This window comes from Triticum dicoccoides, chromosome 4B, assembly GCF_002162155.2.
Source record: "Triticum dicoccoides isolate Atlit2015 ecotype Zavitan chromosome 4B, WEW_v2.0, whole genome shotgun sequence".
Taxonomy (NCBI): domain Eukaryota; kingdom Viridiplantae; phylum Streptophyta; class Magnoliopsida; order Poales; family Poaceae; genus Triticum; species Triticum dicoccoides.
In genome coordinates, this window is record NC_041387.1 from 612406890 (window position 1) to 612427585 (window position 20696).

The following is a 20696-nucleotide window of genomic DNA, read 5'->3' on the forward strand; positions in this document are numbered from 1 at the left end:
CCCCACCCCCTCCGCCCGCGAGTTCGTTCAGGGAGATGTCGTCAAAGCGCGAGAACGGGTCGGACGGCGAGGGGCTCGGAGCCGAGGGAGGCGTGCCTCCGTCGCCTCTATACGCCGCCCCAGTCGTCTGCCTCCTCCGGTCCGCCGGGGACTTCGGCGCCGGCGCCTTCGTCGGAGGCGTCGTTGGATACGGTATTATCCCCATTCCCCAACCCCGCCCTTTTCTTCTCCCAGATAACTCTATTTCGCGTCGCTGCATTCATCATCTCCCTGATGTTGCTGTCCCCAAATTATCTGTTTTCGGAGTCAACTCTTATTAGGCCAGATAGTGATAGGAATTTCCCTTGCACTGACGCGTGCAATTCTCACCCGAATCCAAGCTTACGGAAATTCCTAGATAAGGTTATACAGCCTTGCTAGATATAGTGTTTTGCAGATAATTGCACATTGCGTGCAATACCTTTAGTTTGGTAGCCTGAATGTTTGTATGGTTTCTGCTAGTCTGAATGTTACTCCCTCCGTTCCTAAATATTTGTCTTTCTAGAGATTTCAACAAGTGACTACATACGGAGCAAATTGAGTGAATATACACTATAAAATATGTCTATATACATCCGTATGTGGTAGTCCATTTGAAATCTCTAAACGGAGGGAGTAGATGCTAATTGTGTTTGTATGGTTTCACTAACTTGCATAACCTTTGTACTCTAGTTATTTTCCTCGTATAAAATCCTTATGTGGCTCACTCGGTTCTTTTTTCAGGGCAAGGTTTGATCACTAAGAAGGGCTTCAAGGGCTCACTCAGCAATGCAGGCTCGGCTGCCAAGGTTTGTTGTTCATAATGCTTGTGGGGATATGTTCTCTCACATTGAAAAATGTGCTATATCCCTTTTTTCCAGACTGGATGCTCATGATAGAAATTTCTTGAATTAGACTTTTGCAGTTCTCTCCGGCGTCCAGAGTTTCATTGTGTGCTTATTGAAAAAGCTACGCGGGAAAGATGATCGTAAGTTTACTTTTGCCTTTCTATTTGTGTGTTGGAATCTTGATGGTTGAACATATAGTATGAACTCAACTGACATGTTCCTTTGACAGTTGTCAATTCTGGCATTGCTGGATGTTGCACTGGCCTTGCCTTGAGCTTTCCAGGTACATTTATGTTGAACTAATGTTACTTAGTGACAAACTGACAATGATTTTGTCTGGTTACTGTACCTAATATGAAAAGGATGGTGTATGATATTGGGTATCATTACCATTTTCTGTTAGTACTTACTAGCCGAGAACTTGTTTTTGTTTATACTGTACAAAATATTTGGTGTTCTGGCTACTTGATTGTTCAACAGTTATTTTTTTCTGAAAATCTAGCAACGCTGAAGTGTTATGTGTAAATTCTTGGTTGGCAATCTGTATAAAACTCTTACTTCCTAAAACTGTATGGTTAGGACAATAATTTGCATTTGGTAAACTGTGTAGCATGTAGGTAGTCCATTGAGCGTAAGTTATATGTTGTGGGCTTGTAGTTCTTGAATTGGATTTCAAGTGATACTTATTTAGAGAGATCAGGTGTGAATTTAAACTGAATTTTGTCTATAAATGCATGACTGCATTGCTTCCTGTAATTGTTGTATTTTATCAAAGCTGGTTTCCAAGAGGTTCAGTATCATGTCTAAGAAATTAACAAAATCAAGATACCTTTACTCAGGAGACACTTGACTCCTTGAGTGTGTGTTTTGCTTGTTATTGGAGTCTTGCACCCACTGGATATGACTGGACAGGGTCCAACTAACTGATACGGAGTAGATGACACTTGAAACAACAATCACTCATGCATCTGTAGTGCTGATTTGCACATTTTGTTCAGAACAATTCGCTGCAATGTTCAGTTTCAGTTGGTGCTCATGTGTAATACGTTACCTGAAAAAGGTCAGTAGTAATATTAATGGCTAGCTGGACACGTAGTTATGCATGCATCTCTTGTTAGCTCAAAACTGCACCGCTATGCCGCTTTACCGGCACATATGTTGTACCTGCATTGCATTTTTCCTGTATTCAAGTGTCTTAAGGAGGGATGAGCCTATAGCTGGCACATTGGAAGGATGTTTCAAGATTTATTTTTTGTTTGTGGACTCATTTGTGCATGTACGCCCAAGCTGCTCTTTAGAATCCATTATTAATAGCAGTCTATCTCTTAACTATTGGAGCTTTGGCTACATCATTTTCTCATGCGGTTTGGTTCTATCATTTTCTCATGCGGTTTGGTTCTATTATTCTCTTAACCCAGGAACACCTCAAGCATTGCTTCAGAGCTGCGCCACCTTCGCAGCATTCTCTTGCATAATGGAGGGGCTGAACAAGCAGCAGGCTGCAATGGCCCACACGCTCCGAGGAAACGCTCTGACCTTTGCGCACGAGAAAGGCGGCGTTCTCCCCCCTTTCATGCTTCCGCCAATTCTCGACGCATCAGATGCTCTAGCTTCTTGCTGCCAGACCTTGGTGAAGCCCAAGCACTAGGCAACATCGTAGGGAGAGAAAGAGAGATGATCAGTAAAAACCTTAGCTCCAGACTTCCTTCGCGTATGTAGATTCGTTTCTGGAATTGTCAAGAGTGTAGATTTGCTTCCTTGCCAGGTTTTTCTTGCTGCAGAACGCTGTATGTGCTTCTTTGAGATTGTAGCTGATAAGAATTATGAAATTTCCGTCGCCCGACCTTCGTGTTCGTGCTTCTGTTAACATCTGAGATATGGTTTGTGACAGTAAGAATGAAGTGATGGCGGTTCTTCAGATTCTGAATATCTCTTATCCATACTGTATAACCACTGGTATTTTTACATTGCACTAGAATCCTACTGATTGCTCTGAAGTACGAACTCACTGGCCTAAAATTGAAGCTGCCAGTGGTCGACGAGATTGATTTGCAGAGGCCGGTGCGCCTAATGAATAATTCAGGCTGCAGCTGCCGGCGTCCACTTCACCACTCTGACCTCGCCGGACTTGTCCCCGGTGAAGATCACACCGGGGGTCCTGAGTGACATTGCTGTGACCTCGCCGTTGCAGCGAATCTGCCCTCTGGGCTTGAACGACGGGAGGTCGCAGACTCGGACGACTCCGTCGCCGCGCGAGACGAGCAGGACGGGCTTCTTGTCGGCGTCGTGCGTCCCGTCCATGGCGACCACCCGCTCGCCTTCTTCTCTGTGGGTGTAGTGCACCTCCAGCTCGGGCTCGACGTCGCCGGCGCGGTCCGGCTTGGACCTCCATGCCTTCACGGTGCCGTCGACGGACGAGGAGAGCAGGAAACGGTCCCAGCACAGCAGCGCGGTGACCATGGACGCGTGGCCGGCGAAGCTGCAGACGCACCGGCGCGTCTCGAGGTCCCAGACCCTGATGCCGCCGTCCGCCGCGCCGGAGTAGAGCGCGCCCTTCCCCTGGGCCAGCGACGCGACGGCGTGCCCGTCGTGGCCCGCGAGCGCGGCGACCTCGTCGAACCGCTGGCGCCCTGGGTCCAGCCTCCACATGTAGATGGCGCCGTCCTCCACGCCGGCGAAGAGGCGCTCGTCGTCCTCTGCAAGTAGGGCAGTGACCTGCGCGGCGGCGACGGGCAGCCGCAGCCGCAGCTCCTCGCCGCTCCCCGCTTGGAACGCCCTGACGGCGCCCGGACGCGGACGAGCACCCACGGGCCCATGGCGATCAGGCGGCCCACCTCCCCTTCCTGCACCGGCGCGACGCGGACGCACTGCCCGGTAGCGCAGTCCCAGGCGCGCACCGTGCCGTCCAGGCTGCCGGAGAAGAGCTTGCCGGACCCTTCGGGAACGGCGACGCCGGTGACCGCCTTGGAGTGGCCCTCGAGCCGGGCGACGCCGCGGATGCCGTCGCCTACGCACCACGCGCCACTGCCGGGTGGTTCCTGGACGCGCTCGGGAGGCGGCAAAGGGACCGCGGCCTCGCGGGCATTGGTTGCGGGGCTGGGTTTGGCCTTCGTCGGCGGCGGCACCGGAGGAACCGCAGCCTCTCCTTCATCGGTTGTGGCGCTGGGCTTGGCGATTTTGGAGGAGGTGTTGACCCAGGTGTTGCTGCGCTTCTTGGCGACGACGACGACCGGCGGCGGCGGCGCCGGATCGGCGTGGAGGAACCGGCAGGGGTTCCGGCCGCAGTGGCCGGACTTCCAGTAGCGGCAGACCGGCGGGGGCGCGGTGCCGGGACACGCAGGATCGGCGCGGCGCAGCTGATGCGAGGCGGGCGGGAGGGGTTGGCGGCGCTGCACGGCCGCCATGGAGGGAGGCGGCGATCGAATGGGAGTTGGGGAATTCCGGGTTCGCGTTCAGCTATATGTAAGATCGGCAACGGGCCCGAGCCCGGCTCCTCCGGTTCGTGCCAGTAGTACTACTTACCGACTCCGGTATGCAAAGTGCACACGGCAGCGCGTTGGTGGCTTTGCAATAAAAATCCCTAGATTACACCGTGTAATTACATTATTTTTTTACAATTAATGTGCATTAGGTTTCTCTGGTATTTAATTTTGAGAAAGAGATGTATCACACCATATCAAAAACATAACCATATCTTTGTGCTCCCTCCGTTCCGAAATATGTCTTTTTAAAGATTTCAACAAGTGAATACATACGGAGCAAAATGAGTATATATACTTTCGTATGTGGTACTTCATTTGATATCTCTAAAAAGAGAAGTATTTAGGAACGGAGAGAGTAGAAGACAAACATGACGGTTTCATCCTCTTATACCATGGTAAAGGGATAGCAATAGACTCCACGCCTAGTGAACGCGAGGGCGTGTTTGGTGGCTTTCTCACCCTTGTTCTCCACCGAGACATGCTGACTCTAGACATGTCCGAGTACATACCTATTGGCGTGGTAGCATCCATGCCAAGCTGACATTTTATTTGATAGCATGTATATGAGTTTGGTGTGGTTACCTCATTCCTGATATTGCAAGAATGCCACCACAATCATGTACTCTTTCTGTAAGGCCCTGTTTGTTTGGGCTTCTGCTTTTGCTTTTGCGGCCTTTTCATTTTGACCAAAAAGACATAAAAGCTCCTAAATAGATTTTTTTGGGGCTTTTATGGCTTCTGATGAGGGCCTAAGACATTTAGATCATTACTTTAGTGATCTAAAATGTCATGTATTAATTTACAAAGGGAGTAAGAATGGAAAAAAATGCATTTTATACAGAGTTCCAGCAAGATTTCAACATAAGTAAATATTTGCACAAAAGTTTAGATAATATCAAGACATGGAAAACATTGAACCAAGTATCAAAGAACAAGGCAAACAACATTACTGCTCTTTCCAATGTCCTCTCTGACATCTACTCCCTCCGTCCCAAAATATAAGAACGTTTTTTCAAGCTATGTTAGCTTGAAAAATATTCTTATATTATGAGACGAAGGGAGTCTTATATTTCTTTACGGAGGGAGTATTTTTTTTTTGCAGAAATTCATTTTTTTTGCCACCAAACACATAAGAATGCAAGCTATTGAACATTCAAGCCTCCTTCAAAATTCTCATAGACTCCACCAAACACGCCACGGGTAACTTAAGCAATTCAGTCTCAGGTTGTCATGGACGAAATATTTCCTTTTTCAAAATTTTCGCAAGGGTAAGAGTAATCATGCTGGAAAAGCAGGTAATGAGAGTTCAACTGATTGTGCCTTTGATATAACTCGAAAAATACAGATACAAAGGGCAAATGGAGAAACACATGTCCTCTCTGCAGATAACTCCATAGTTCTGGTGACAACAGAAATGCAATTCTCATAGTAGGCAAGCTGTGTATGATGATACTAATAGTCTAATACTACCACTCATTTAACTGCCCACTCATCATGACTGATATCAACCAAGGGTTCCTCCGACAGGTCCATCCTCAGTTCGTCATATGTATGCTGGCCTCGACTTGCTTGGCGGTTAACAGGGCACGGACTTCGGTATCTTGATCGGCCATCTCGGCGGCTGCCTGCCCGTAGGTATTCTCCTTCTTGGGGCATGCGCCAGCTTCGAGCAAAAGCTTGACGGTGTCCATGTGTTCCCCTCTGGCAGCATGGTGGAGTGGCTGCACGGAGCAAACACATAAGGTTATAAGACCACGCCGATGGCACATTTGCTGCAAAATCAACATGGCTGGCATATGATCGAGTGGTCAAGAGGGCTTACAGTATCGCCTTCAGCATCAACGGTGTTGAGCATTCGCGTTGCACAACCCTCAGCATTTGCAGCAAAACTGAGAATGTACCGAACTATCTCAGTGAAGCCTGTACAAAGAGTGTCAGTAAATAAACTAAACACATTGAGTGCAAAAAGGAAAAAAAACAGCTCACTGCAATTAAAAGAATGCATACCTCCAGCACAAGCATCATGGAGAGGAATTGCCCCTTCTTCATCTTTGCACTCTAAGTTTGCTCCACGTTCCAGCAGTAGCTGACAAGATGAACATGGTTAGATACAACCATTGAGCGGAGAAAAATGTCTAAAAAGGCCAAGGAAAATGTAAACCTGCACGCAAGGTAGATGCCCATATAAGCATGCCAGGTGAAGCACAGTATCACCATCTTCAACTGGATCATCAATGCTGCCACCATAGTTATCTGCGTAAACATAACAGTGGAATCTAAATAAAGAGCTCCATCGATATCAGCCACATATGCAGGCATGTTTTAGCAACAAGACTTCTGAACCAGTGCAGCAATATGGCCCGACACACTGAGATGGTTAGCAATCACCATACGGACCTCAACTAATCATTATATGATTGTAACACTGCAAGAGTGAGATCTGATAACGATCACTTAGACAAACTTGAAGAGAGAACTCAACAATAACCATGAAAGATATGCATCCAACCTATGTACCCAGCTCTACCCCAGCAATAGCATTTCCCTTGTTTAAGTTCCAATTTAAGAACTATTAATTTATGTATGCTAGTACAAGACTAAAAAACATAGAAGTACTTTCTTTTTACGAATATATGTTCCTAAACAATGGAGATTATATCCTTACAAATTTCAAGTTAACCATAAAAATCACCACAAGGGGGTGTTCTGAAGATGAGACCCAATGAAGATTGATAACATTCATGGGGAAGGTCTGATTGGTTTGCTGCCCATACTAGCCCCGCCAAAAAATTGGGTGCCTATCAAATCTTGGTCATTGTCTGGTTTGCAGTCAAATTTTTGGTTGCCAATGGGTGTCCACCATTCCTCTCACAGATTATTGCTAAATAGTTGGCCAAATGAGGGTGAGGAATTCCTTGACCAAAAAAGTGGCAAGCCAACTCTTACCAACATTTGGTAGGCTAGTGTGGGCATCAACCAAACACAGCCGACATGCCAGCCAAGCAAGCATAGCAAGCAATTCAGATAAACAAGCTAAGATTCCCAAACTAGAGTTGTCCTTCAAATTTTCTAGGGTTAGGCAAGGAAATTTAAATTGTGTTTGACATAATAGGATGGCTTTTAAAAAGTGCCTGTGTTTTGCTAATTTTAGAAAACCAACTGATAGACAAATATCATCTCAAGAGCCATACAGCAAATTGTTTCATTCCATTAAACACTAACAAATGTTTTTCTCCAACAAACATTTTGTTGCTTCCTTGGCATAATACAGCATCCCCTGTCTCCCACAAAGATAAAATAAAAGTACAGCATTACCCGGATGGCTCTAAATCGATTGCAATAATAAGAGATTCCATTGGCAGGTTAAGTCGCCACGTTTTCAACAACATATATGTCCTAGATTCCAGCAACAAAATTTATAGCTTATCATACATATATGTGGTAATTCCACACGCAGAAATGCATCCTAGTGCTACTGGATTAAGTGAAGACTTTGCTCCTGGGTCACTGAGCTGATGGAAGCACACAGAGGGCGTGTGCAGAAGCGACCCAAACACAACTCATACATCGCAATCATCCAACACAAGACTTGCACCAGGAAAATCCAGGTAGAAAATACAACCCGATCCGCTGACAAGTGACAAGGCCATAGGTTCAGGCAGGATCACTAAACTATACGCTGAAACATCTGCAATTTTCACGGGGACGCCATGAAAAGCGGCGGTCTGGCTAGTGAATTAATCGATACAGTACGCGTACTCTGCTCTAATCAAACAACCTCGTAGAACCCTAAAAGTATAATCCAGATTCAGGGGGGCGGAATTAAGCCTGTACCGAGCGCGGTGCGGAGGGCGTTGACGTCGCCGTTCTGGGCGGCGTCGGAGAGGGCCTGGAGGTGGGGAGGCAGCGGCGCCTCCTCGTCGTCGGAGGGGGCGACGAAGGCGCCGGCCTGGTCGGCGACGTCGTCGTCCTCGACGAGGCCGTTGCGGCCGCCGGGGACTGCCATCTGCGGCGAGGCCTCGCTGGGTCTGGGTCTCCGCGCGCCTGGGCTTCGGTGGGCTCGCGAGCGTGTGCTGCGCTCTGACGGCGGCTGCGGTCGAGACTTGTGTCGAGAGCCCACGGGGACGAAAAACCTACCTAGGCGGCGTGTGCCCTTTATCTGGCGACGTCGGATCAGGAACAAACGCTCTAGATCATACGGAACAAAATGATCATATGCAGGAAATAGATAGTTAGGTCATCCTAGCCCTAAGAGCATCTCGAGCCTTTCGCGCCCGGAGCGTTTTTAGGCGGAAAATAGCGCCTCTTGGTGGCTTGTCGGCACTATTTTCGATGTCGGGGGCTCTGGTTCCCAGCCGTCCCCCAAGTTGCGGCCCCAGCTGCCGAGTTTCAACTCAGATTCGGCACAAATTCGTTACACTTCGGCAAAAATTCAATAAATAAATATTTTTTATCACATAGTTCATCACAGAAATCCATACAAATCAAATAGTTTAATGGCGCAAGCTCATAATTCAAACACGAATTAAAACACATCAAACTATGTGTTGCCCTTGAGCCTTCATAGGTGCTCCACCAGATCGTGTTGTAGTTCTTGATGCACTTGTAGGTCTCGGATCTCCTGACGTATATTGAGAAAGGCAACCCATGCCGCTGGTACCTGGTGATCAACAGTTGCAAGAGGACCCTGCCTGAAATATGGTTTAGTGTCAAACACTGGCTCGCCCTGCTCGCTCCCAATAATCATGTTGTGCAAGATGACACAACAATTCATCACCTCCCACATCTGATATTTCGACCAGGTTAGAGCGGGGTACCGGACAACAGCAAATCGAGATTGGAGCACACCAAATGACCGCTCGAGATCCTTCCTGCAAGCCTCCTGACACTTAGCAAAGTAGGAGTTATTGCCTCCTGGACTGGGTTTGAGATAGTCTTCACAAATGTTGACCATCTTGGATAGATGTCATCTACTAGGTAGTATCCCTTATTGTAGTGGCGCCCATTGACGTCTAAGTTCATCGGAGGAGCATGACCTTCAACAAGCTTGCCAAAGACATTTGAGCACTGCAGGACATTGATGTCATTGTGAGTTCCTGACATACCAAAGAAGGAGTGCCAAATCCAGAGGTCATGTGTAGATACTGCCTCAAGTACCACACTGCAACCTACTTTCGCGCCTTTGTACATCCCCTACCAAGCAAATGGACAGTTTTTCCATACCCAATGCATGTAGTGGATGCTTCCAAGCATCCGAGGAAATCCTCCTGCTTCATTCTGTGCTAGGATCTGAGCAGTGTTTCAGCATTGGGCGATCGTAAGTACTGTGGTCCAAACACTTCCACCACTACCCTGCAAAACTTGTACAAACACTCAATGGTGATGGACTCGGCCATGCGTCCATAGTCTTCTTGTATATCACCGGGAGCTCCATATGCAAGCATCCTCATAGCCATCGTGCACTTCTGGAGTGAGGAGAATCCAACTGGGCCGGTGCAATCCCTCTTTCAAATGAAATAGTTGTCGAACTCCCGGATGGCACTCACAATCTTGAGGAAGAGCTTCCGGCTCATCCGATAACGGCGCTGAAATACTTTCTCACCGTGTAGTGGATCATTGGCGAAGTAGTCGGCATAGAGGAAGCAATAGCCCTCCATTTGATGCCTCTGCTTGCTCTTGTGGCGGCCCGGTGCTGAGCCACCTTGCAACGACTTTGCATTCTTCACGAACAGGCCGGACAGAGCGGCGAGGATCATGAGGTGTTCTTCGTCGTCGGTGTTGGCCTCGGCTTCCTCCTCCATCAGAGCTACGAACGCCTCCTCATCGTCGGAGTCCATCGTCGAGCAAGCAAATCGTCGAACACCTCATGGGCGTGGTGGGCGGGTAGCCGCCGGTATCCTCGCATGCGTGGTCGAAATCCTGGAAAGATCGACCAGGAGCGGGATGGAGGCTGTCGCGGCGAAACCCTCTCTTTTAGGCGAGGGAATGGCCTTTCTAGCAGCGGAGTAGCGGTTGTGGGCAGAGAGGTGGCGCTGGTATCGGCATGGCGGCGAAAGGGGAAGTGGTGTTCTTCTGCGCGTGGGTCGAATCTGGGCGGGGAAAATGCGTTTTTCGCCTGACAGTGGTGCTCCACGCGCCACTTTTCCTTTCGCCGGAGCCTCCAAGTGCCCCCTAGTGCGATGGGGTTCGGCCTGGGATCGCCGGGCGCAAAATGGCCTGGATCGGTGGAATTTGACGTCCTGGGGGCGCGACTGGGCGAATTTTTTTGCGCCGGTAGAAAAAAAGGCGTCGTGGGGGCCAGTTGGGGGTGCGGCTAGAGATGCTCGAAGGCACACCCCTATTTTGACACCCCTCTCCTCTTTCATAATATCCCTCTTTTCTTCATCCTCCCGTCTCATTGTGTTTCCATGAGTTTGACGGTAGTGTCTTCCCCCATTCCATATTGCCGCCCTCTTAGGAACTTAGGAGAAGATGGTTGGAGGTGTTGCCAACAACCTTGTGATTTCGACCCTTGCCATGATTGTAGCCGGTCATTGCATCGTTGGCACACCATTGCTATAGTCAATCAGTCACCATTGTCATAACCCATTGCGTAAGGCGATGATCGGGAAAACCGCACCGAACAATTATTATGAGGGGTAATAATATATGTGAATAGAAATCTACCTTACTAATTTGCTCACATAAAACAAAATGATCAATAGTGGAGAAGGATTTACCTTTAAAAGTTTTTGGAATCTTTAGGTTTTGTTTCCTCTTGTAAGCAACAACTTTCTCCATTGAAATGATCTAGATGACGACTAGAGGGGGGTGAATAGGAGTTTTAAAACTTTTATGGATTTGGCTTTATCCTAATGCGGAATTAAACTAACGGATACTTTTTAAGCACAAATCCTAAATATGCCTAGGCTCAACTAAGTGCACCAACAACCTATGCTAAACAAGATATGCACTTAAGCAAACTAGCAAGCACAAACTATATCACAAGATATGGAAATGAAGGAACAACTAAACAATTCAACTAGCACAAGATATATCAATATGAGCAAGTATGAATTGTGGAAAGTAAAGGGCGTGGGTATGAGATAACCACAAGTGAGTCAGGGACGCGGATTTATCCCGAAGTTCACACTCGTGAGAGTGCTAATATCCGTTAGAGCAGTGTCGAAGCCAAAGCTCCGGGGCGTCACCAAATGACTCACCGTATTCTCCCTTTCGAGTCACCCCCAACGGATGAGCCTCGGCTCACTCGGGGTTGGTCTTGAAGGCGAACACCACACCTTTACAATCTTCTCCGGAGCACACCACAACCATGGAAGCTTCCGGAGGAACTTGACCACCCAGGCCACTTCACAACCTTCCCCATAGCACACCACAAAATGAAGCTTCCGGAGGAACCTTGGCCACTTAGGCCTCTTCACAAACTTCTCAAAGATCTCACAGAACCGTCTAGGAGGCGAAGCCTCCAAGAGTAATAAACTCACGGTCTCTCACTCGAACAAATCGATGTGGGGAGCTCAAACGAATGCTACAAATGCAATGCAAGGTCAAGCAACAAATGCTCAACTCACTCTCTCAAGAAAGTGGGAGATTGAAGAGAGGGGATGCAATGGAGGAAATCAACAAATGACTCCAAGATCCATCCACAGATCCCCCTTCACTTAGAGGGGAGATAGGGGTTTGGGAGAGGTGGTAAGAGGCTCAAAATGATGTTTAAAATGTGAACCAACAGCCCCCCAACCGGTGGGAGGAAGGAGCCCTTAAATAGACAAAACCCAAAACTAGCCGTTGGGGCTCAACGGGCAGTTCCTGAACACCCCGTGCACATGGGGGTTTAGGCCCCGTGCCCACGGGGTCCCATGTGCATGGTTACACGCCCGTGTGCATGGGGCCCCATGCCAACGGGGGTCAAGAACCCTGTGTCCACGGGGTACTCAGGACAGCCTACAGCAGCCCACTAAAACAATGATAACTTTGGCATACGGACTTTGAATACGATGATCTTGTGCTTGTTTCGAAGATATGGAAAAGCCAAAGGTCCTCACATAGAGAACCACCCAAGATCAACAAGAAATAGTGATGCGAGTAATGCAAAGGTTTGAGCTATCTGCATGCGACGTGATCAAGCTACTTGCCCGAGAGTCCCTCTTGATAGTACGACTATCAAACCTACTATCTGGTCTCCCACCAAGCACTATGAGACCGGAAAAAGTAGGAAAACCTAGCTAAGTTATACCTTTGCCTTGCATATTCAACTTGAGCTTGGTGATGACTTCAATGCTTGTCTCAAGTTGGAATCCCATTCTTGTCCACAACCACTTGATGAAGATGCTTGAATTGCTTCCTCATATTGCAATGAGGGGAGCCTTAACTTAAGCCCATCTTCACATGAGCATTATCATGATGTGGACCACAAGCTTCAAAGCATACAACCTCCGACTTCTCATCTTGCACTTGGACTCCTCGAACCCGATGACCATCACCACTTGATGTCATCCACACATAGGCTACTTGAGATCTTTCCTTTTGATGCAAGCCCATGAGAAACACCTAACCCACATAGACATAACAAACGCATAGCACGGGTTAGGTAACAAAGCACAATTCACAATTACTTAGCATACCACTAGATCACTTGATCCCACGTGGTACAATGTTTGCCCTTTGAGAGTTTACAATCTAGATATAATCTTTGAACTTCATCTTGGTCAACCAACATCTTTACTCCAAGATCCATCTTGGTTTCTTGAAAGCCACAATGAACTCTCCATTTCCCTTCATTGCTTCAAGACAATATCACCAAAGACTCTTTCATGGCCATATCAAGTTCCACTATGAATATCATCTTGGTCACCACTTGCCCTTCTAAAAACTCCATCACAATCTCTTGAGAGGCATAATGAATTCTTCACTCTAGTTGCTTGCTTCAAGACTTGATCAACCGAAAACCAACACATGTGCTCACCATGATCTTGTCTTGAAATCATATCTTGAATTCTTCTCTTTGATTATTCTCTCAAACCCTTGATTCTTAAAAGCCCTCCATCATAATATCTTGAGAGGCACAATGGATTCTTCACTCTAGTTGCTTGCTTCAAGAGTTGATCAACCTAAACCCAACACATGAGCTCACCATGATCTTTTCTCGAAACTATAACTTGAATTCTTCTTTTTGATTATTATCTCAAGCCCTTGATCCTTAAAAGCCCAAATATGTCAGTCTTTGAGATCCTCCAATGAACTCCACCACGAACATAATTAGATTAGGCATAGAAATCAATCTTGATGGATTCAATAGATGTATTCGAGACCAACTTGAAACCTCACTAGATATGGGATCTTGATAGCCAACACCTAGGCCTCGTGATCACGGGGTATCCAGAGAGTTGACACTCGACCCCGTGCGCATGGTACAAGCCCGTGTGCATGGGGTATCCATAGAAGGATACCATGAGGACTTCTTCAGATGCGTTGGTGGCAGACTTCACAAAACAACCCAATGCACTTCAAGCATCACTATGGAACATATCTTCATATAAGATTAAATGCACTTGATGCTCCATAGGAATTGTCATTTAACTCCCAAGCATAGAGCAAATATATATTCATATATATGGACTTCATCCTTGATTCCGTCCAATATCCTTGAGGCACCATCTATGGACAAAACCTTCAAATATATATCATTGAAAAACATTAGTCCATAGAGATTGTCATTTAATTACCAAAACCACACTTAGGGGCTACATGCCCTTTCAATCTCCCCCATTTTGGTAATTGATGACAATCTCAACAAGAGGGTTTATATAATGAATTTAAAACAAGTATGCAATCTATCCGAGAATAAATTGTATACTTGAGGTGGTTTTGATAGCCTCAAATATCACAAAGATAGTTGATGTTATCAAAACCGGTTGTACTAGCATCGGAATACTACACAAGAATTTAATGCTAGTAGAACCACAATATATAGAGCAAACACCCCCACAATATATGCATGTGAAAGAACTCGGTGGAATTTTCTCTATATACACATCCATGCAACGAGCAAGCACAACAAATGTAGATATGCATGAATGACAGGAACCAACCCACTTCTCCTAAACCCTCTAAACTTCTCCCCCATTGGCAACAAGTGCCAAAATGGAAGAAATATCTAGACAACCAATATAGTATGAGTTCCTCATTAATTTGTGCATTTCTCATACTAAGAGTGGAATCAAGTGCACATATCCAGTTACGAACAAACGAAGAAAATGTTGAGGATCCATAGAATGCATCAAAAAAGCATGGGTCCAAAATATATCCAAAAACCCATGGGTGCAAAGATATAAGAAATACATACACGCACTCACTCAACAAGTACTAATCATGCCATGATGCAACATACACAATGTTGACTCTAATTTAAATAAATGCATGAAGTGAGTACTTGTTACCGAGAGAGAAAGCATTGGTTCAAGGGGCCCTTGATCTAGTACGCGAACATGAGGGACTTGATCGTGTTCTTGGATAGGTACATGATCTCCCATAGCATCTTGCTCTTGTGTTGGGGGTGATGACTTCCCTTGTGGTCAATCCACAAGAGGGGCTCTTACTCCTTCTTATACATGGACAAGGGGTGTTTCTTGTAGAAGAATATGACCAATCCCCATTGTACTTGTAGCTTGGGAAGGAGCCTCATCACCTACAACACTTGAAACAAATTGCTCGGCATGGAAGCCATTTGTCGGTGGGAAGAGACACCTATGGGGTCACGGGAATCCCTACTACGGTTGCGGGGCGTGGGGTCGACAGAAGAGCGGGATCAGCAGTCAATCCAAGCACACGAGTTGTTTACCCAGGTTTGGGCCGCGACGTGCGTAATACCCTAGTCCTGCTTTAGTGTCTATTTAAGTGTTCTTGTTGTTCTTGAACTAGCTACGATGTGTAACTTGCCAAGGGGTCCGAATCCCTCTCCAGTATGCCTCGGGCCTCCTCTTATAGTCAAGGGGATCGCCATAGTGGCACACAGGAGGTGGCAATGGTGTACAGTGGTTGAGCTTATCGCTAGCCATTATGGGACAAAGCGCATTTAATGCGACCCTTAGGTGTCCCCCTCACTTTATCGGGGACGAAAACCATCCCCCGTCCCGTCCATCGCCGCCCCACCTTGCTCCGACACGCGTCCAGGCCAGCGGGGCGTGTGGTGCCATGTAGGCTGGCAAGTAGCTGAGGTGGCGCAGTGGTAGGGTCTTCACAAAGATTTGCATGCCGCCACGTAGGCGTCGCTGACTTGGCCTAGAGGCCTCTTGTTGACACGCAAGTGCCTGCCTAGCTGGTGGGCTGGCAACTACATGGGAATGGCGGTGGAACCTTGGCGGGCGCGAGCCTGGCTGTGGCCCTGCAGATACTTTGGTCATCCCCAGCAATGATCTTACCGGAGGTCTTGTAGATTTCCTTAGCAAGGATCTCGCCAAGGATCGTCGTCTTTTACTCTTTGTCTTCACAAAGATCTGCATGCCACCAAAGAAGTGCCTCCCGAGCCTTGGTTCCAACGGGGTTGATGGCGTTTGGAAACCTTGGGCTCAAGGGTGACGCATTCTGCTGGCGTGTCATTTGGCAAGTTGCCCCGGCAAGGCTCCTGCCGGAGCTGTGGAGGCTGCCCCCGGCAAGGATCTTGTCGGGGGGAACCACCTCGCCTTCTTGCCCCTTGCGCTTCTAGTCTTGGTGCTGCTTTGATCGTCCCGTGGCTCTGACTCCTCCCTCTGCCCTGCTTAGTGTGGTCGTGGGAGCGGCTCTGACTGCCCGTGCACTTAGTAAGGGGTACAAAGGAGAGCCCCTACTTTAGTACACCGACAGGCGCCCCGGGCCTGGGCCACACATAAGCGCAACGCGTTGTTGGGCTAGGTCCAGAACGGTGCGCGGGCAGGTGGGGCGGAATTTACCGCAGTAACTTCTCCTGTCTACTGCGCTTCCTCATGACCCACATTAAACGCGCGACGTGGGGGTCGTGTGTGACATGGGGGTCACGCACGGAGATGACCGAAGCATGCCTGCGTCATCTCGTAGTAAATAGTAAAGAGGCGGCTTGCGTGTCCTTGAAAACCGCAAGGCCGCCGCTCATTTACTCTCCACGTCTCCCATTACGCCCGCCCCTTGCGCCATATACGCTGCATGCATGGCGTGGGGTAGGTGACAGGCACATGGAATATGGGAAGGCGTGTGCGGGCCGATACCCACGCGCCTTCAATTGGGCGAGGAGGGGGGTCGACGGCCCCGCCTGCTGCCACCTTAATGAGTCGGACTGGCTGAGAGAGGCGGCTGAGCCCCGATCCCGCCCCTTTATAAGGAAGGGAGGGGGGAGGGACGGCATCCCCCAATCTTTCACCATCCGCCTCCTTCCGTCTTGGCCTCTTTCTTTCTTCTGCCATGGCGAGAGGGTGCGCCGGTGCTTCGACGGTGGCGACGAGGGCCTCCACCCGACAGCGCGCCCCTCCTTCCCAAGAACTCGCGGCGATGGAGCCAGCCACAAGGGGAAGGGGGAGGGGGCGAGGCCGAGGTCGCCGTGGCACTCGGGGAAGAGGAGGACGAGGCGGTGCATCGGCCACGCCTCCGCCGGCGGTCCCTCCCCCAATGGAGGGCCACATCGGGGACCAGCTCCGCGAGTTCTTCATCAGGCTGCGCCGGCCAGCGCATTGTCGTCTGCGTCTTCCCACTCCATTTGCTCGGGATATGGAGCTCGCCCCGCCACCGACGCTGAGATTGCACATGAGGGGCTGTGGGAATAGCGGCAGGCGAGTTGATGTCGACTTCCTAGCCCCTCATGTCATGTATCTCCGCCGCGGATGGAAGACCTTCGCTCACATGCACAGCCTGACGGCAGGGCTCGTTGTCTACTTCAAACTGATGGAGAAGGGCCTGCTCTCCGTCAAGGTCTTTGGAGACTTCAGGACTCGCCTAAAGTGCTGCCTGGAGAGCTCCTCCGATGACGAAGATTCTTCCTTGAGCGGGAGTGACGAGGAAGATAGCGACAGCGACGATGAGTGTGTCAGGAGGGAGGATGACGGGTCCGAGTAGGCGGCGGACTCACCATCGCTGGGCGGTGCTGGCAGTAGCAGCATCTGCACCTGGCCCTTCTTCCGGTAGAGCGATTTGCCGGGGGCGGAGCCAGCTCCTTGAACTTCTCAGGGTCGTCTCCTTGGGCAGCTAGCGTAGGACGGCCGGAGAAGATGAAGAAGGCGGGTGGCGGGCCATCAAGTCGGAGTATGATGGCACCGACGCCTTCGTAGCGTATTGCCGGCCCGCTGCCTCATCTTCCAGCTCTTCTCCCGGCGCCATCATCATCAGCCCTCTTCTAGACGGGCGCCGGGATGTTCTCTTGGTGTCTTCTGCTGCTCGTACCTCTCCTAGGTGCTCCTTTTGCCCTTATGTCATCTTGTTCCATTTCCTGGGGAGAGGGACAAGAAAGGGATTACGGGCACCTTATCTCTTTTTAGTTTGTAAGCCCACGGGCCTTAGTCAAATTTAGAACTTGTAATCCCCTTGCTCATGTTTACATTCCGTATGAACTATACCTGTATGGGACGTTTTAATGAAAAAGGGTGTCGGGTTCTTTGTGCGTGAGCGAGGCCCATGCCAAGGAATAAAATCCTTGTTATTCTTAAGATAAACACTGTAGCCCGGCAATAGGCCTTGCCGTCCCCCACTTCACGCAGCCATACTCACGCTCTTGGCGGAGACAAGGGCGAAGTAAGGTCAAGCCCTACGCTTGCTTCCTTGCTGCCACGACTACAACCGAGTTCCGATCCAGGAAAAAGTCCGTGGATACAGGAAAAAAGGGGAGCACGACAGCCTAGGAATAAAATGAGGCTTCGTACGTCCCAATTCCATACGGGAATGCACAACAGGGGATGAAAAACTTATCTGAATCTGTAGCCCACCCCTGGCAACCCTGGCTTGCCGGGGTTTAGACCCTTGTGTTTGCAGCCCCCGGCAACCTTGGTTTGCCGGAACTGGAGTGCCAACTTGTTCTCTTTCTTCCAAGCAGCTCAGCAGAAATATCCATGTATCCCGCGAACCAAAGAGGACAGAAAGGAACAGAGAGACGCAGACTTGACCTCTATGCTAGGGGTTAATCGGTGCTAAGCACTATCAACCCTAACCGAGGGAGAGACTTGACCTAGCATGCATGCTATAGCTTAGGGCGCCAGCGCTTCATTTATTTATGCTCAGGGTCTGCGCCTAGCTCTGTACAGAGGGTTACATGCCTTGCCAGCAAGGCTCGTACAAAAGGTGGCTTGCCGGGGGGCCCGGCAAGCCGCGCCTTATGGGTAAAACTTGCGAAGATGTTCGATATTCCAGGAGTTGCTCACTGGAATGGCATCTTCGGTCTCCAGGCGGACTGCGCCGGGCCTGGTGACTCATATTACCCAATAAGGTCCTTCCCACTTTGGCGTCAACTTGTTGGAATTCTTGGCTGACTGAACGCGCTGAAGAACAAGGTCGCCTTCCTCAAAGCTTCGGGCATGAACCTTGCGACTATGGTAGCGGCACAAGGCTTGCTGGTAGCACGCTACTCTCACAGTCGCCCAAAGACAATCTTCCTCAAGGAGCGTTGCATCATCTTGCCGCAATCGCTCTTGCTCAAACTCGTCGTAAGCGAGCACTCAAGGTGACTCGTATATGAGTTCCGTGGGGAGAACTACCTCTGCCCCGTATACCAAGGCAAAGGGTGTCTGGCCGGTGGCTCGATTTGGCGTCGTCCTGATCGACCAAAGAACTGCGAGCAACTCATTAATCCAGCGCCTTCCACTCTTGCACAACCTGTCGAAAGTCTTCGTCCTTAGGCCTCGCAACACTTCAGCATTTGCTCTCTCCGCTTGGCCGTTGCTTCGTGGGTGTGCCACGGAAGCAAAACAGACCTTGTCGCCGAGATCTTCAATGTATTGCATGAAGGCGTGGCTTGTGAACTGCATGCCATTGTCGGTGATGACCCTGTTGGGTACACCAAAATGGCAAACTAGCCCCTTGAAGAACTTGACGGCTGACTACACTGTCACCTTCCTCACTGCTTCCACCTCAGGCCACTTTGTGAACTTGTCGATTGCAACGTACAAGTACTCAAAGCCCCCGACAGCGTGGGGAAAGGGCCCAGTATGTCAAGCCCCCAGACTGTGAATGGCCAGGAGAGAGGGATGGTTTGAAGGGCTTGAGCTGGTTGATGAAGCTTCTTTGAATGGAACTGACATGCTTCGCACTTGGTTACTAGCGTCGTTGCATCCTGGAGCGCAGTGGGCCAGAAGAAACCTTGCCGGAAAGCCTTGCCGGCAAGGGCCCTCGACCCTATGTGGGAGCCACATATGCCTCCATGTATCTCTGCCAACAGCTCCAGTCCTTCCTCCCGGGGAATGCATTTCAACTTCACACCGTTCGATCTTTTTCTGTACAGAACGTTGTCAACAAACTGATACAAGGCAGACCGACGGGCTACTTTCTCTGCTTCTTCCTGCTCCTCAGGAAGTTCCCCTGTCTGAAGGAATCAGACAGTATGTTGTGCCCACACCGGAGCCCGAGGCTCGACGACAAGGACTAAAGGCATCTCCTCTGCCATGGGAGCGGCCGTCTCTACGGCTAGGGCTTGATGCTCTACCGAAGTTGGTTGCCCCACGGTAGGATCAGCGTCCACGGCAACATCTTTCCCGGCTGCTCCAGGGAGCTTGGTGGGAGAGTACTTGCCGGGGCCTGATTTCCTTGGCTTGTTTTGCCCCGTTGATGGTTCTACGGATGGTTGAGTCAGCCGAAGCACAAAGGTACCTGGCTCCACAGGTAGTTTGAAGGCAGCGCGCTTCGACAGGTAGTCGGCAATGTCGTTCTCCACTCGGGGAACATGCTCTGTCTGTATACCATCAAAACACTCCTCCAGCTTCCTCACTTCATCCACGTAGGTCTCCATCAATGGACTTTGATAATCCTTGTTAACTTGCCTGGCGACAAGCTGTGAGTCGCCCCTGATGATGAGCTTCTTGATCCCGAGGTCTGCCGCGATCCTGAGACCGGCAAGCAATCCCTTGTACTCGGCAGTGTTGTTTGTCGACATCTACCTAGGAAAGTGCATCTAGATTACATACTTGAGGTGCTCTCCGGTGGGTGCAACAAGCAGCACACTAGCACCGGCGCCTTGCAGCGAGAAAGCTCTGTCAAAGTACTAAACCAGTTGCGACTTGTTTTCTTGCCGGGAAGAGTGGTCTCCTGGACCTCTTCGTCGGGCATCGAGGTCCATTCCACAATAAACTCCGCCAAAACTCTGCTCTGGGTCGTCGAGGTAGTTTCAAACTTCAACCCGAAACTTGACAGTGTTGGAAATATG

At 49.3% G+C, this 20696-nt stretch overlaps 2 protein-coding genes and 1 pseudogene across 2 annotated transcripts; 1 reads left to right on the forward strand and 2 right to left on the reverse strand.

The window, feature by feature from the left end:
- The first annotated feature begins 6 nt into the window (after positions 1-6).
- LOC119291758 (mitochondrial import inner membrane translocase subunit TIM22-3-like) lies at positions 7-2784 on the forward strand. The gene is made up of 5 exons (XM_037570569.1): positions 7-192; positions 763-827; positions 934-1006; positions 1096-1149; positions 2285-2784. The coding sequence occupies exons 1-5, from the start codon at positions 36-38 to the stop codon at positions 2512-2514; spliced, it is 579 nt and encodes a 192-aa protein (XP_037426466.1). The 5' UTR covers positions 7-35; the 3' UTR covers positions 2515-2784.
- A 130-nt stretch (positions 2785-2914) lies between these two features.
- Positions 2915-4322, reverse strand: LOC119291757 (annotated as a pseudogene).
- A 1325-nt stretch (positions 4323-5647) lies between these two features.
- LOC119291759 (ankyrin repeat and SOCS box protein 10) lies at positions 5648-8478 on the reverse strand. The gene is made up of 5 exons (XM_037570570.1): positions 8183-8478; positions 6510-6601; positions 6356-6434; positions 6171-6268; positions 5648-6069 (listed from the first exon to the last, which is right to left on the reverse strand). The coding sequence occupies exons 1-5, from the start codon at positions 8352-8354 to the stop codon at positions 5884-5886; spliced, it is 627 nt and encodes a 208-aa protein (XP_037426467.1). The 5' UTR covers positions 8355-8478; the 3' UTR covers positions 5648-5883.
- Between the last annotated feature and the right edge of the window lie 12218 nt (positions 8479-20696).

Coding starts and splice junctions, on each gene's coding strand:
- LOC119291758 (XM_037570569.1), top strand. CDS start 36: ATGTCGTCAAAGCGCGAGAACGGGTCGGACGGCGAGGGGCTCGGAGCC. Junction 193..762: donor CGGAGGCGTCGTTGGATACG/GTATTATCCCCA, acceptor TTCTTTTTTCAG/GGCAAGGTTTGATCACTAAG. Junction 1,150..2,284: donor CCTTGCCTTGAGCTTTCCAG/GTACATTTATGT, acceptor CTCTTAACCCAG/GAACACCTCAAGCATTGCTT.
- LOC119291759 (XM_037570570.1), bottom strand. CDS start 8,354: ATGGCAGTCCCCGGCGGCCGCAACGGCCTCGTCGAGGACGACGACGTC. Junction 6,602..8,182: donor CGCCCTCCGCACCGCGCTCG/GTACAGGCTTAA, acceptor ATGTTTACGCAG/ATAACTATGGTGGCAGCATT. Junction 6,435..6,509: donor GGCATCTACCTTGCGTGCAG/GTTTACATTTTC, acceptor TCATCTTGTCAG/CTACTGCTGGAACGTGGAGC.